Source organism: Aquarana catesbeiana, linkage group LG10 (assembly GCF_042186555.1).
Source record: "Aquarana catesbeiana isolate 2022-GZ linkage group LG10, ASM4218655v1, whole genome shotgun sequence".
Lineage (NCBI taxonomy): Eukaryota > Metazoa > Chordata > Amphibia > Anura > Ranidae > Aquarana > Aquarana catesbeiana.
In genome coordinates, this window is record NC_133333.1 from 253,792,856 (window position 1) to 253,810,369 (window position 17,514).

Consider the following 17,514-nt stretch of genomic DNA (forward strand, 5'->3'; position numbering starts at 1 on the left):
ATATATATATAATATAAATATAATATAAATAAAAACATGAATATTTTAACATAAATGTTTTTTTTTTGTATTTATTTTGTGTTATAATGGATTTTACTGTATTGCTTTACAGATTTAAATCGTATTGTTTATTGGTAGTTATACATTAATAATATATATATATATACATATTTTATTTTTATTTTGACTTTTACTGTATAAAACTATACGTAAAAAAAATGCAAAACTCTGTAAGACCTTTTTAATGTTATTATTATTATTGTTTTTGTATTTTTGTGAAGTCAAATACAGAAATTGGTTACTCATATAGGAAATTATTTTTAGGTTCCCTGATCACCATGAAGACAACACTACTGCTATCTGTACTGTGCGCTGTCATGGCTGGTGAGTGAAGTTTGTCTCCTTTTATCCTTTAATAACACATTTGGAATACAGAGACGTCGATCGTTCCCAGAAATTGGAGGGTACGATCGGGGAAGGGCAAATGGACAGAAAAAGAATGAGGAAGATCCGTTCTCTAATTGAAGTGTATATAAACCAAAGAATTAAAATATAATATATTGCAGCTTACTGGTCCTTAGTGGCAGCTGCTTTCGTTTTCTTTTTTTTTTCAGCCTTCTTTCACATATTTTCACCTAGTGATCCTGCCAGCCTTCCTGTTACATTACCCCCCCCCCCACCACCACCACCACCACCATATTGTGTCTATGAACAAACAGTGTAATTGCTTTAGAGCCACAAAACACCTCCACCTTTCGTCACCTGCATAACATAGGTGGAAGAGGTTCTGTAGCTCACAGAAGTAACCCAGGCAGGACTGATCACACTGTTTGAAATAAGACTACAGAGTACACAGGGAAGCTCTGAATTTCTGGCAGGATCAACAGATATAACAAAACTAATTAAGAATTAATGGCAGACATTTATTAGCAGCACGGTTTGCCTGCAGGTGTCGGAATGCCTTTGATTCTCACACATTCCTGCATCCGCATATATGTGAACCTTGCCTTATTCATGAACACGGGGAACACAACACATTGAGCACTTTGTTTATGAAATGTAAAACTTTTGAAACAAGTTTGTATATTGGAACATTTGGATACAAGTTGTAGCAATTTGACACAAATTGAATTGTTATTAAACACTTTGAAACAAAGCGGACATTATCTCTGATTTATTTATTTTGATCCTTGTATTACATATTTAGTAGATGGATTTGAGATCTGTTTAGACTTCCACACAGGAACACAGGATGTACTTTCATGTTTTTTTCTGTCTCTCCAGTGGCTGCGTCTCTGACCTGTGGAGGTGTTACCTGTGCTACAGATGAGATTTGTAACAATATTACTAATACCTGCGAGTGCAATACAACTTTCTACACATTTACATCAGGTATGGTATGCTATAATACAATGGTCACAATGGGTCTAGTGCCTTTTGCAACCAAATATTGCATTTTCCCATAAACCATATGAGGTGGTCCATGTAACACACATAGTACATAATGTGAAAGTGTAATGGCCCGTTTACACACGGCTGTAAAGTGAACTGCAATGAAGCGCCCCGGTGTGAATGAGCCCCCCCCCCAGGCTTGTCCCACATTTGATTGGTGGATAGTAGAAGTATAATCTGACTGTCTGTTGGCTGACTGTCACATAAACATGCACAATTGGATTGCTGTGGGTAATATGGAGATGGAAGTTGAAACTATAACCACAGAAGTTGGCTTACCTTCTTCCCAATGGAACAATCACTATTTGCACCGAGATTTGTGGCTGGGGGGAGGTCTGTATAACAGAAATCCTAAGAAAGAGTCATCTGCTTCTAAAGGACTCCTGTGTGCTCCCAATACCAGACTTTCTGAACCAGGGTTCTGTAGAACCATACGGTTCCTTCAGAGGTTGCTTGGAATTCTTTGAGCAAATTCTGTCTCTCAGATAAGTCTGGTCTCATTGCTTCACTCACTGAATGACAGGTCTGGCGGGGATAGCTGGGGTATACAAGAGACATACAGGAGTCTCTCAGGAGACATCAATGACCATTTATGAACATGGCCAAATAGTCAATGTTGGGATCCAAATGCCTGAAAATCCAAGGTAGATGTGTTAAGATAGCACCTTAAGTTCATCCCTTCTGATCACCAATGTAAGGTACACTACACTGATCATCAATGTAAGGAGACACTACACTGATCATCAATGTAAGGAGACACTACACTGATCATCAATGTAAGGGGCACTACACTGATCATCAATGTAAGGGGCACTACACTGATCATCAATGTAAGGAGACTCTACACTGATCATCAATGTAAGGGGGCACTACACTGATCATCAATGTAAGGGGCACTACACTGATCATCAATGTAAGGGAGCACTGCACTGATCATCAATATAAGGGGGCACTACACTGATCATCAATGTCAGGGGGCACCACACTGACCATCAATGTCAGGGGGCACTACACTGATCACCAATGTAAGGGGGCACTACACTGATCACCAATGTAAGGGGGCACTACACTGATTACCAATGTAAGGGGGCACTACACTGATCAGCAATGTCAGGGGGCACTACACTGATCATCAATGTAAGGGGGCACTACACTGATCACCAATGTAAGGTGGCACTACACTGACCATCAATGTAAGGGGGCACTACACTGATCACCAAAGTAAGGGGCACTACACTGACCATCAATGTCAGGGGGCACTACACTGATCACCAATGTAAGGGGGCACTACACTGATCATCAATGTAAGGTGGCACTACACTGACCATCAATGTAAGGGGGCACTACACTGATCACCAAAGTAAGGGGCACTACACTGATCATCAATGTAAGGGGGCACTACACTGACCATCAATGTAAAGAGGCACTACACTGACCATCAATGTAAGGGGGACTACACTGATCATCAGTGTAAGCGGTTACTACAGTGACCACCAATGTAAGGGGGCACCACACTGACCATCAATGTCAGGGAGCACTACACTGATCATCAATGTAAGGAGACACTACACTGATCACCAATGCAAGGGGGCACTACACTGATCACCAATGTAAGGGGGCACTACACTGATCATCAATGTAAGGTGGCACTACACTGACCATCAATGTAAGGGGGCACTACACTGATCACCAAAGTAAGGGGCACTACACTGACCATCAATGTAAAGAGGCACTACACTGACCATCAATGTAAGGGGGACTACACTGATCATCAATGTAAGGGGTTACTACAGTGACCACCAATGTAAGGGGGCACCACACTGACCATCAATGTAAGGGGGACTACACTGATCATCAATGTAAGGAGACACTACACTGATCACCAATGCAAGGGGGCACTACACTGACCACCAATGTAAGGGGGACTACACTGACCATCAATGTAAGGAGACACTACACTGATCATCAATGTAAGGGGGCACTACACTGACCACCAATGTAAGGGGACACTACACTGACCACCAATGTAAGGGGACACTACACTGACCATCAATGTAAGGGGGCACTACACTGATCACCAATGTAAGGAGACACTACACTGATCATCAATGTAAGGGGCACTACACTGATCATCAATGTAAGGGGCACTACACTGATAACCAATGTAAGGGGGCACTACACTGATTACCAATGTAAGGGGGCACTACACTGACCACCAATGTAAGGGGGCACTACACTGACCACCAACAGTCAGTGTTTTGTATGTAAACTGAAAGTTTAATTGGGATGTAAATCTTTGACTTCATGCCAGCTTTCTCCCCAGTCCCTGGTCACTCCTGATACCCTAAAGTGGGTATATATAGAAACCCCCTATAGAGTATAATGTACATCTCAGAAATCCTGAATGAATTTACTCTTTTTTCAGGAAGCCGTCCATCTCCAAATCTTACTTGTACTGGAGCAAAGTTCAATATACAAGTGTCAAAATGTTGGTTGGAAGCACAAGGTTATAATACGTCCTATATAACACTGAATGGCACCAACTCCGAGTGTTTTGCAGTAAGAGAGTTTGTAGATGGGAATTCGGAGATGACCCTTCATTATCCAGTGACAAATTCTACCTGTAACACAGTTCATGTGGTAAGTTCTCCTGACACGGTCTGACTGTTTGTTATACAAGAGAAGTAAAAATAGATACATTAAAGTCTGTATAGACAAAAATGTGATCATTTAGAGTTTGAATAGAATAGAGAAGAATTAGAACCCTTGTCATGTCTTTATTGTTGTTTTTATCCCCAGAAGAGTGTTTTGTCCTCTACATACCTGGTGCTCCTTGTGACTTTCACCAGGTCCTCCAAGAACTGCCCCATTCCCTGAACTGCCATTTGTAGATGAGATAGTGAAGGAAGGGGTGTGATTGGCTCCTGCAGCTGCCTGGGAGGAGGAAGCAGGGGCGTGGCTTGCTGGGCTCTGTGTGTTTGAAAAGAAACACACAGCCGAGTTGAGGGCGCACATGTATGGATGTCTCTCTCTAGCAGTTGGCTAGTTAAAGGAGACACCCACAGGGAGGAGCCAAATCCTGACACACATAACAATGCTTTATTCATTGTCATAATTAAATTTATTTTTTTAATACAAGCAGTATAAGTTCCTCAATGTGATCTGGTTTCAGCCTGGTGCAGTCCCTGTACAACTCAGGCCCGGGGGAAAGAGAACAACTCAAATAGCCAGTTAGTTCATAAGCTGACAAAGATTATGTTGATAGGAGGAGAGAACAGAGTGACAGAGAGATGAGCTAATCAGTCCTCTGCTTCTCCTTTCACTGTCCAGTCACAGACTAAGGGTGGGGGGGGGTCCCAAGGGGATCTGGGCTCAGAGAAAGTGGCCATCAGAGTGAGCAGAGAAAATGGGAACAAAAAGTACCGCAGGGGGAAATCTCTGCATTGAAGTTGAATATTGCAGTAAAAGCTACTTTTGTTGTTTTATCTTTGTGCTATTAATTTGAATCTGTTTGTTTTGGGCCGGAGTTCTGCTTTAGCAAAATTGGAGACTTCCTTTTTTGACTGGTCGGAGAATACACTGACATTAATAGTAACTGTTTGCTAATGTGCAGATTACTGTATGGCGGTTTTCTGACCCTGATTAATGACTTCTGTGCTTCTTCTCTCTACAGATAAATTCAACCCACGTCACATACACAAATCAGCTGTCGTTTTTTGCCAAGACTAATCCAATCCGAGTAGCAAATGACGCTGTCATGAATATTTCCTGCTCTTACCCGCTGTATATAAATGTCGCTCTTAATGTGACTCTGCGCCCAATACTCGGGTAATTATTATGACATAATGTCGGTCTTTCAGGAATCCATGCTAATTATCTCTTATGAATTTTGCATTCTAGCACATATTCTTGTGTAAGTGGCCCGTTTTTTTTTTTTGCTAGAAAATTACTTAGAACCCCCAAACATCATATATTTTTTTCCCAAACACCCTAGAGAATAAAATGGAGGTCGTTGCAACACTTTATGTCACACCGTATTTTGCGCAGCGGTCTTACAAACGCAATTTTTTGGGGGAAAAAATACACTTTTTTAAAATAAAAAAATAAGAAAACAGTAAAGTTAGTCCAAAATTTTTTTATACTGTGAAAGATAATGTTATGCCGAGTAAATTAATACCCAACCTGTCATGCTTCAAAATTGCGCCCGCTCGTGGAATGAGCGACAAACATTGACCCATAAAAATCTCCATAGGTGACATTTAAATTTTTCTACAGGTTACCAGTTTTGAGTTACAGAGGAGGTCTTTTGCTAGAATTATTGCTCTTGTTCTAACGATCGCGGCGATACCTCACATGCGTGGTTTGAACACTGTTTACATATGCGTTCGCTTCTGTATGCGAGCACGGAGGGAAGGGGCGCTTTAAATTATTTTTTTCTTATTTATTTTACTTTTTATCTTTTATTTTTACACTGTCCCTTTAAAAAAGAAAAAATTGGATCACTTTTGTTCCTATTACAAGGATGAAGGATGACAGGACCTCTTTAATGTGAGATCTGGGGTCAGAAATTTTTTACACTAAAATGCAATTAAAATTTTTGAAAAAAATGTTTTTTTGGTTTCGAAAAAAAACGTCCCTTTTAAGGCTGTTGGGTGAAAGTGACGTTTGACATCACTTCCGTCATCTAATGGCATTGAGTTGAGTGGGGGCCATCATTCCCTCACTCGACTTCCTGCCTCTCAGGGGACAGCATCGGATCCGGTAAATGGCGGAAACAACCGGGACGCGGCGGGAGGTGGGGTGGGCACCTCTCCCGCCGTCGATGAAAGTGATCGTGCGGCGAATCCGTCGCGGAGACCAATTTTATCTTATAGCGGACCGCCCGCTGTTGAAGAAAATGCCAGGGTTACGGAAGCTAGCTGCTGCCAAAACAGCGGTATTTAACATCAAATTTGTGACGTAAATCTACGGTGGGCGGTCCAAAAGTCCACTTCAGGCTGTTCCCTTTTGCAGGCATAGCTATGTAAAACATTAAAATTAATTGCCTATACCGTTTAAAATCCAGTAATACCCTGTCTCACCCTGCTCTGCACATGCTCAGTTATTCTCTAATTTTCAGCACTGTGCCTAAAATCAGAGCAACTAGAGTCCAATCTGCTGACAGCTTAAAGATTTACTGCTGGTTAGGGGGCTCTGGTCTTCAGCAAAATGGCGGCCTCCAGAAAGAAGAAACAGGAACAATGCTGGAGGAAATTTACAGCACGCACTAATTTTGGTAGCATAATTATTAATGTGGAATGTATTTTTTGTTAAAGAACATTAATTTTTTATCAAATTGTAAAGTTCCACTTTAAGCAAACCTTCAAATAACTTCCCTGCAGTAGATATTAAGCTCACAGGTCTGTATTTACTAGCTGAAGATCTCATTCCGTTTTTAAACAAAGGCACTAAACTGGCCTTGCCCCAAACCTCAATAAATTAGAAACAAAATCTTAAATATAACTGAGCTCAGCTCTCTGAGGACACATGGGTGTAAGCCATCTCTGCCAAGTGTTTCCAAGTGACCCTGTCAAATTGGGAGGAAATGTCCCTGCAATAGAAGAGTTTTTATAACTCGTGTCTCCTACCTTCCCTGTGCTTCAGTGCTGCAGCCTCCATGAGACTCTTTGGCATTCAACGCTTGTGTGTCCCCTGCCACGCTGCATGGTTCCTTCCACCTCACCCTACGACACTGCTGAGTCCTAAAGTGACATTGGGGTCAGAGAAGGAACCTTGGCATGTTCTGGGACACAGGTACACTTCCAGAGATGTTGAATATTGAAGAGTTTGGTGGAGTATGAAAGCTCTTCCACATTTCTTTACATCCAACCCGACAAGGTCACTTAAAGGAGATGTATGGATTTAAAAAGGAAAAATTAACATACATACTCATCTTTATGCTGTTGTATCAGTGTGATTCTGCAGTTGCCCCATGTCGGCTCTAAGACCGAGAAATGAGCGATCAAATGGCTACCAATCACTCTCAGTCTGCTCGGAGCAGAGAGTGGTGACTGTCTGTCACCGCTCTCTACTCTGCCCCTCCAGCCCTCATTGCAGGTGCAGCTGGCTCCTGCTCTCAGCCATGCTCTGAGAGGCAGAGTCAGCTGTCAATCAGGCAGCTGGGCGCATCTTGACAATATTGTCAGGATCCTTCCAGAGCTTGGAGTGGTTCTGCCATGTCATGTGATAGCAAACAATAGCCTGGGTAATAGGAGAGCAAAAGTAAGCGTGGCTGTGAGCCACCTAAAAAAAAGCTTTGGCTCTACATTTCCTTTAAGGTATCTTTATTTGTCTAGTTCTTAAGCAAATTAATTTTAAACCATTGTGGTGCATTTGAAATTGTATATCAGCTCAATCGCTTCCATCAGTATACGCAGAGCTGAAGAAGATATCTAATAGGGTGGTCCTTCTGTATCTTCAGTGCAAATAATGTCAGTTCTCTGTAGAATATCATTGATGCATGACCACATACCTGTAAGGGTTTGTAGGTAGGTAACCTTTGTCTTGTGTCTATTTTCTAGGACCACAGTAATAACCGGCCCTACAGGAAATGGAAGTTATGCAGCTGTAATGATGGCCTATAAAGATAGCTCATATGCGACCACTCTCAAAGACTCCGACACCCTGACTGTGGAAGATATTATTTACCTTTCAGTGCAAGTACCAGGTCTGGATGTGAACACCTTTAAACTCAAAGTGGTGAATATTTATGCCTCTGCTACCGATTCAAGCACCCAAAAGTACTATCTTCTTCAGAACGGGTAAGTACACAGTGCACTGGGTTAGTAGACCTCTGTGTTCTTTGTACACGTTGACTACAGAAATAATTCTCGAAATGTCGAGAACAATATATCACATTAGGAGGTAGGTTGCCGCAGTGTTGGCATGAGGTTCTTAACTAATCTGGTCAAGCAACTTTTTAAAGTGACATCATTCCTGGAGTTTATCTTTAAAGCCCAACTAAAATCAACTCTTTGTTCAGTTTTTGATAAGGCGGGGAAGGGCTTATGCCGCGTACACACGAGCGGAATTTCCGACAGAAAGAGCCTGATGGGAGCTTTTCATCGTATATTCCGACCGTGTGTATGCCCCATCGGACTTTTTCTGTTGAAAATTCAGACGGGCTTAGATAGAGAACACGTTCTATAGTATGAGACGGAAGCTATTGGCTACTGGCTATTGGACTTCCATTTTCTAGCCCTGTCGTACGTGTTGTACGTCACCATGTTCTGGACGGTCGGAATTTGGTGTGACCGTGTGTATGCAAGACAGCTTGAGTGGAATTCCGTCGGAACTCCATCGGAGAAACCTTCAGAGTTTATTTCAACGGCAAAACCGGTCGTGTGTACACGGCATTAAGACCCTTTTGAGGTGTCTGCGTCTCCTTTGAGGCACATTCTTCTTGCTGATCCATGCTTGTGAGGCCATAAAGACAGTAGGACATAGACAGCAAAAAACAGCCAAGAGATTTATACTCCTCAACACATTGCTTGATCTCTATGTCCTCACTGGAGAGACTTTTCATCACTTTGTGTCCTCAGCAGGATGTGAAGGGAAATTTTGGATCGGACAGCAATACAAGCCTTGAGAAGGGATTCGGTATGGAAATAAGAACATGCCAACACATTTCGGGGGGTGTTAAGGAGCCCGCCTTCATCAGAGAGTCAAAAACTTGGGTGTAGGCAGAGGTGCCGGACTCATTACATTGATGATTGGTGGACAATCCAACCATCTTTGTGCTTGGCTTTCACAGCAAGACATCAAGGATCTAACCCTTTCCCACACTGCTCATTGATTATAAAATAAAAGTTACAACTACAGAGCTCTTTTGAAATGATACAAAATTTTAATTAAGGCTGGAATTAACACTTATATGTTTTGGCTTGATGTGTTTTCCATTGAAGGGCCCATTTGCACCCCCTGTTGACGGGCTGATTTGCTCAAAGCAGGCCCAACACATTGACAATCCATTGTTTTCAACAGGCCCAGTTCACAGCAATGTGTTGGTGTGGATTGGTTGAAAACAACGAACATTTGTTAACATGCAATTTGATGCATTTCATTAATCCCAATGGAAAACGCATTAAGGGGAAAAATGTGTAGGTGTGAGTAGGTCTGAGGTATGAAGAAATATGGGTCACAGCGCATGTATTCATTTCTTGTGTATGGCACAATGATCCCACCAATAAAAAATGTAAGTTGAAGACTAATGCTGAGTAACAGAAACAATGTAACGAACACATTATTTTTACAGCTATAATATAGTGTACATATAAAATAATGAAGACATGCCATGTATTGTCTATATATATATATATATATATATATATACAGTATCTCACAAAAGTAAGTACACCCCTCACATTTTTGCAAATATTTTATTCTATCTTTTCATGTGACAACACTGAAGAAATGACACTTTGCTACAATGTAAAGTAGTGAGTGTACAGCTTGTATAACAGTGTAAATGTGCTGTCCCCTCAAAATAACTCAACACACAGCCATTAATGTCTAAACCGCTGGCAACAAAAGTGAGTACACCCCTAAGTGAAAATCTCCAAATTGGGCCCAATTAGCCATTTTCCCTCCCCGTTGACATGTGACTCTTTAGTGTTAAAAGGTCTCAGGTGTGAATGGGGAGCAGGTGTGTTAAATTTGGTGTTATCGCTCTTACTCTCTCATACTGGTCACTGGAAGTTCAACATGGCACCTCATGGCAAAGAACTCTCTGAGGATCTGAAAAAAGAATTGTTGCTCTACATAAAGATGGCCTAGGCTATAAGAAGATTGCCAAGACCCTGAAACTGAGCTGCAGCACGGTGGCCAAGACCATACAGCAGTTTAACAGGACAGGTTCCACTCAGAACAGGCCTCGCCATGGTTGACCAAAGAAGTTGAGGTCACATGCTCAGTGTCATATCCAGAGGTTGTCTTTGGGAAATAGACGTATGAGTGCTGCCAGCATTGCTGCAGAGATTGAAGGGGTGGAGGGTCAGCCTGTCAGTGTTCAGACCATACGCCGCACACTGCATCAAATTGGTCTGCATGGCTGTCATCCCAGAAGGAAGCCTCTTCTAAAGATGATGCACAAGAAAGCCTGCAAACAGTTTGCTGAAGACAATCAGACTAAGGACATGGGTTACTGGAACCATGTCCTGTGGTCTGATGAGACCAAGATAAACTTATTTGGTTCAGATGGTGACAAGCGTGTGTGGCGGAAACCAGGTGAGGAGTACAAAGACAAGTGTGTCTTGATTACAGTCAAGCATGGTGGTGGGAGTGTCATGGTCTGGGGCTGCATGAGTGCTGCCGACACTGGGGAGCTACAGATCATTGAGGGAACCATGAATGCCAACATGTACTGTGACATACTGAAGCAGAGCACAATCCCCCTCCCTTCAGAGACTGGGCCGCAGGGCAGTATTCCAACATAATAAGGACCCCAAACACACCTCCAAGATGACCACTGCCTTGCTAAAGAAGCAGTAAAGGTGATGGACTGGCCAAGCATGTCTCCAGACCTAAACCCTATTGATCATCTGTGGGACATCCTGAAACAGAAGGTGGAGGAGCGCAAGGTCTCTAACATCCACCAGCTCTGTGATGTCCTCATGGAGGAGGGGAAGAGGACTCCAGTGACAACCTGTGAAGCTCTGGTGACCTCCATGCCCAAGAGGGTTAAGGCAGTGCTGGAAAATAATGGTGGCCACACAAAATATTGACACTTTGGGCCCAATTTGGACATTTTCACTTAGGGGTGTACTCACTTTTTTTTGCCAGCGGTTTAGACATTAATGGCTGTGTGTTGAGTTATTTTGAGGGGACAGCAAATTTACACTGTTATACAAGCTGTACACTCACTACTTTACATTGTAGCAAAATGTCATTTCTTCAGTGTTGTCACATGAAAAGATAGAAGAAAATATTTACAAAAATGTGGGGGGTGTACTTACTTTTGTGAGATAATATATATATAATGAGCACAGCCCATATATTGTTCAGCTCTAATAGTATGTTCCAGTATTGTGTTCTCTTCTTTAGATTATAGTAACTGAAAACTAATAAATGGTTTCTCTATCCAGGTGCCCATCTAGCCAAATATCTTCTGACCAGCTAACACAAACTTACAATGGAAATGGCACTGAATCTCGCTTTGCTATGAAAGTCTTCCAGATTACCAGTTCTAACACCGTCTATCTCTATGCCGATCTTTCACTCTGCACTACTGATTGTACCCCGGTAAGACTCAACATACACATAGAGGATGTTCTGTGATTTCTGTGCCTGAAGGAGCAGTCTGGGATTCTTTATCCATACACACACGTACTAGCACCAGTTTAGACAGGAGCCAAACATTCTACCAACATGTCATTGGAGGACACCAACACAAGAAGAACATGCAAACTCCATGCAGATAGTGTCCTGACTGGCATTTGAATTGAGTGCTACAAGACAAGAGTGCTAACCATCAAGCCACTGTGCTGTCCAAATGTCCACAGTTGGTTTTGTAATCATTGTATGACATTTTTAGGATGCTTGGAGGTTTTTATGGAAAATATTTCTTTTGAAAATTGCACACCAAACATAAAGATACCTACCGGCTTCCCTCTTGATTACTTGATCTGCTGCTGCTAACCAAGCAGGTAGAACATTGCTGTGTGTAATGAGCACAGTTGCTGAATTCATGGCCAACTCCACACAGAAGTGACAAATTAAATCATATGCTGGCTTCTGATATGATACCACCACCACAATTCACAGTTCTGCCCATCTGCTGTAGATATAACATGGGATGAGCTAGAGTTAGGCCCAAACCCAAGCCCATCCCTAACAAAGACCATTGATGGTGTCATGCTCATCCCTAACAAAGACAATTGATGGTGTTATGCTCATCCCTAACAAAGACAATTGATGGTGTCATGCTCATCCCTAACAAAGACAATTTATGGCCTCAGGCTCATTCCTAACAGACAATTGATGGTGATGCTGCCCCAATACAATGTAGGATAAATAGGTGATTGGAGAATATGGCTTAGAGAGACTGAAACCAATGTGGAAGGAGAATGCAAACTATTCCAGGGAAGTCTCACCATTGGAGTGATGGAAGAACCTGGTGTGCCCGCATTCTCCACTGTTTCCTTTGTGGGGCTAATACAGGTAAAGGAACTTTGTGACTTTAGCATAGTTGGGGTGTTTCTTGGATACAATTTGCAGATCCTTCATCAATTTTACTTGTCTGGAATTTCTGTTGAATGACTTTTATTTCCTTACAGACCTGCAGCCCTCAATCCAAGTCAGATGTTTCCCCGGACATTGCAGGAAGAGTCAGCATCTATTTGGATGCATGTAAGTCATCTCATGGTCACAGTTTTGTTACAGTCGTGTTCCGTGTTCCTTTAGTCACAAATATTAAAGTCCAACTCCAGACAAAACATTTTTTTTTTTCTTTTTTCTTTTGGATAAAGTGGGGAAAAGCTTAAAGCTTCTGTCAATTTTTAACTACTGTTCACTATGGGGGAGATTCCCCCCCCTCACTTCCTGTTCTGTCTGACGCCTGTCACCTAACCAGGAAGTTAGGAAAAATGTCCCAGAGGGGACAAAGTAATAAAAAACTGCAGAGGTTCTAACCCTTCACCGGTCTAATAAAATTGCTCTGTGTGTCCTGTATATTTACAGGACATCACATGCCTGACGAAGGGGTCCTGCGTGACTCCGAAACGTTGCACCTTTTTGTGTTGTGATCATGCAATAAACTAAACCGTTTGGACGCCACCGTGTGCTGATCCTTGGTGTGCTGGCAAATATCTACATTACATCCTGTATATTTACCACACCAATAATCCAGCAAATTGTCCATTGTTAGGGTTTATTACAAACGCTTTTACTGCTATGGTGATCACTACACAATTATTTCAGCCTACAGTGAATGTGAATATCATACGATATGTCCAGAAGAATGAATATCAGTCCAGTTGAGGTCTCCAATTAACAGATATGTTTCTCTTTATTTCCAGCTGAAGCCAATTACTATTTAGATAACAGTTCTGCCAGAGGTAAGTAATCTCTTACATTGAGAATTTTAATGGTTTAAAGTGATGTAGCTAAACATGTTCAACCCCTTTATAGCAACAATATCCTTATATGTGGGGGCAGGGCTGATGGACTTCAACATCCAGCCCCAGCATATATGTGTCACTGTCTTGTTTGGGGAGCGCCCCACCAGCACCCCCAGAACTGTGACTGAGCTGTCACCAAAAGCTCACAGTCAACTGCTGACAAATAGCAGTTGGTAGAATTGGCCCCAGATTATGTCACTGCTATGCAGCCAATTATAGCACAGCATGATCAGGAGACCCTCCTACTGGCCTTTGGGCATCAATGCCTATTAATGCACCAGCTCCCACCAGTATAAATGGGTTAAAGCTGAATTCCATGAAATTATCAAAATTTCTACATAAAAAACAGATAGGGGACCATATTACCCACCAAAGGCTTTGTTTTTCTGTCCATCCAGTCCTGAGTTTTGTACAGAATTGCCACACAGCACAGCCAGGAGGATGACACCACTTTCTCTGTTATAGATTGGAATACAGTGGCATCCTCTCCCCACCCCCAGTCTGTTGATTAAGCAGTGAAGGAGCAGTAGCACACTGAATAGGTCATCCACCTGTTCACTCTGCACTATCCTCATATCAGCATGTTCCTTTTTAACACATTTGCATACAGCACCTGATTGCTACCCTGTCTGCGCCCTGTTTCTTCCTCTCACACTCTGGCCCTGCTGTACAGGGACTGCAAGAGGCCTATACCAGGTCACGTTCAGTACACTGCTTGCATTAAAAAATAAGAAAAATATTGTCTCCTTTTGAGATTTTGCAGATTTCTATTACTGGCCACACAGAAATTAAACTCCATCAAAGAGATTTGTAAAATTTACCATTTCGCCCCATTTCATCTGCCTAATTCTAACAATGGCAATGACCAGGGGTTATTATCCATCCATATACAGTATTTCTAGGCAAACATTTAGTATTTATCTAAATATTTACTGATATTAGTTTTATTATAAAATTATAAAGAGACTTTTAATTAGAGAGAGACAGTCTGAAGGTAAACAGCTTCTGTTGTGCTGTCTGTGGAAAGTGCAACACGCTCTGTGAGACCAATATCACAGATGTATGTCCTGAATTGAATGTTTTTTGGTGGTATTTATCCCCCCCCCCCCCGACTTAACCAATTTCCCATCACTTCCTGTGTGGTCAACACAACTAAAGTGGAGGGTATCTCTCCATTAAAGTGTATATCCCACTATTTTTTTTTTAGAGAAATAGTCAGGAAGGATAAAAACCCCTTTTGGGCTTTTATTGACATCTTTGGATATGTTAAAGAAATTTCCCTTTGCTTACTGTCCCAGTGACAGCGGTTTCATCAAACAGGAAGTGAGAGCAAATCTCCAACAGCTGCACAGAGAGAGAATGGAAAATACTTTTTTTAAGTAGAGAACAGAAAGGCAAAAGTACCGATCAGCTTTTTTATTGCTGTTTGTGTCCTTGTAGCAGATTTTCCTTTCATTTCCTTTCATTTCTATCCAGTAAAACCATTGTCACCTTGATGGTAAATGAGGGTAATTCTCTCTAATGCCACCATGCTATGCTAAAAAAAAAAGATTTTGGTTGGACATACACTTTCAATTCTCACAATGTCCCTCATTTCTCCAAATTGGTACCATATAAACAACAAAACAGAGGAGGTTTGGGATTACCAGATCTATGGTTGTATTATCTGGCAGTTGGTCACAATTGGCCCAATGGCCTGTACCAAAAATTCCATGGGTCAGGTTTGAGAGTGATTCAATCCTCCCCTTATCATTATCAGGTCTCCTGTGGAGTAAAAATATTCCACTGCATACCCAAGAAACAAGAAACCAGATGGTACAACAATCATACCAAATGTGGAAACTTTACAACCAAAAATCCAACGTGTCCTCACCCCCCCCCCCCCCACCACCACCACAAGCCTCCTTTATAGGTGATCCTAAATTTCCATTAGAGGAGCATAGATCCATAGATTTCTCATAGTTACATAGTTACATAGTAGGTGAGGTTGAAAAAAGACACAAGTCCATCAAGTCCAACCTATGTGTGTGATTATGTGTCAGTATTACATTATATATCCCTGTATGTTGTGGTCATTCAGGTGATCATGGTGGGTTAATAATAATTTAACCAATCTGTGTAAGTTCATAGAAAATTCTAACTTCACTTCTTTCTCCTCTTTACAAAGGAAGTACCAAATCCCCAAGAATGAACACTGTAAATTGCTACAGATTAGGCAATTTTTTTAGCTCACACTTCCAAACCTCAAATACAGACCCTCCATCATTTCACGAAAAAATCTGTCAGAAATCCCTCTAATCTCAAATATATATCACCACATGGTAAACATAACCTCTCAAGAGAAATTACCATACATGCAGAAATGGGAGTCCGAATGTAATGCATCCCTCTCCACAGAATGGGATTCCTGTATTGAAAATCTTCGCAAATGCACCAGATCCCTTACAACTAGGGAGACGGCCACCAAACTATTTACTAGGTGGTACTTACTATACACCTACTAAACTACACGCAATTTTTCCTACGGTACCCCAAAGGTGCTTTAGAGGTTTTAACTTACTTTTCTCATTCTCCCACATATTTTTGGAAATGTGAAAAAGTGAAAATGGGAAAGTCTCACAAATATGGAATCAATTAAGTAATTTTGCAACATCGATATCAGGTTCTCAAATAAATCTCACACTTCATAACTATCTAATATTCACTAAAATCAAAGGACTGTCTATACCTCATATGAGACTGGTTCACACCATATGTGAAGCAATTCATTGGCTCATAGCCTATATCTGGAAATCTCCTTCAGTTCCAATAAATCAATTAAAAACAAGAATTAGTTCCATTAACCAGATGGAAAAAAATCTTTCACTTATTATACAACTCTATACAATTTTATAATAAAAAATGGGACTCTTGGTTCTCACATGGAGGTGTATTGTTCAGAAATGCAAATTGTTGAATAAAGATGTTTGTTCAAATCTATAGTTAAATTTTTTTTTAGAATTTTTTTTTTCATAATATATATATTCTTTACACTACTGTACAGACAGTTATTTGTACAAAACCCTTGATAGATTGTATCAATATATTTTTCAATAACTATGTAACTGAATAACCTTTTATATGTTATTTTTACTGTAATTGAAACCTCTTATTGTACCACAATTAACCCTCAATGAAAGTTTGTAAACAAAATTCTCGCAATGTCACAATCTGGTGTAAAAGTTGGCTTTCATCAGACTGCAACCACAATGAAAGCCTAGGACTGAACAGAAGATCTTCCATAGAAAGATGGCAGCCCTTCCCGATACATTCCTAATATCTCCTGTGTGTTGTTCCAGGTTTCTCCATGCCTTGGACTTTGTCTGCTTTGATCTTCTCCTGGATCTTGGTGAAGCTGATGTAAACTGAGAACAGACCATACCGATTCCCGAACACCATGAGACTTTGTCGTAATGTCAACCCCAATGCTCTCAGAAGAGTGAAGTTATGAAGGAATCTTGTATCTAGTTCTTGTTTCTGTGGATGCTGTTGGCTGCATCATATATAACCCTACCTGAGATACCCTTGCCGCTATGTGTACTGATTATCTCTCAGTGCTGATATTCTGCTTTTTTGGCTTAGATGTGCCTGCTTTATACCTGACCTATTTATTGTGATGTATATATTGTATGAAAAGAATGGTTAATGGAGTTGATAATATAATGGGTATTTTGTATCACTGGAGAGCACACCCTGTACTTTTTACTGTTCTTTTACTTATAATAAACTGCAAAGTAATGTAATTCACAGTGTTTCTTTGCATTTATATTCAGTCACTTCAGGTGCTATGGTCAGGGAAAGGTGCCTCCTTAGGCATAGCTAAACTCAAAAACCAAAATGTAATATATTGAAGCTCACTGGCCCTTAG

General features: G+C 41.1%; 1 protein-coding gene across 1 annotated transcript; it reads left to right on the forward strand.

Annotated features, from left to right (window-relative positions):
• Positions 1–338: 338 nt before the first annotated feature.
• Positions 339–17,305, forward strand: LOC141111392 (uromodulin-like). The gene is made up of 9 exons (XM_073603651.1): positions 339–384; positions 1,285–1,392; positions 3,878–4,092; positions 5,126–5,280; positions 8,013–8,252; positions 11,574–11,730; positions 12,765–12,837; positions 13,506–13,544; positions 16,946–17,305. Exons 1-9 carry the CDS (start codon positions 339–341, stop codon positions 17,008–17,010), a joined length of 1,098 nt encoding a protein of 365 aa, XP_073459752.1. The 3' UTR covers positions 17,011–17,305.
• The last annotated feature ends 209 nt before the right edge of the window (positions 17,306–17,514 follow it).

Bases quoted from the DNA above. Each gene is read 5' to 3' on its own strand.
- LOC141111392 (XM_073603651.1), top strand. From the start codon at position 339: ATGAAGACAACACTACTGCTATCTGTACTGTGCGCTGTCATGGCTG. The intron at 385-1,284 runs GTGAGTGAAGTT...CTGTCTCTCCAG, and splicing joins ACTGTGCGCTGTCATGGCTG to TGGCTGCGTCTCTGACCTGT. The intron at 12,838-13,505 runs GTAAGTCATCTC...CTTTATTTCCAG, and splicing joins CAGCATCTATTTGGATGCAT to CTGAAGCCAATTACTATTTA.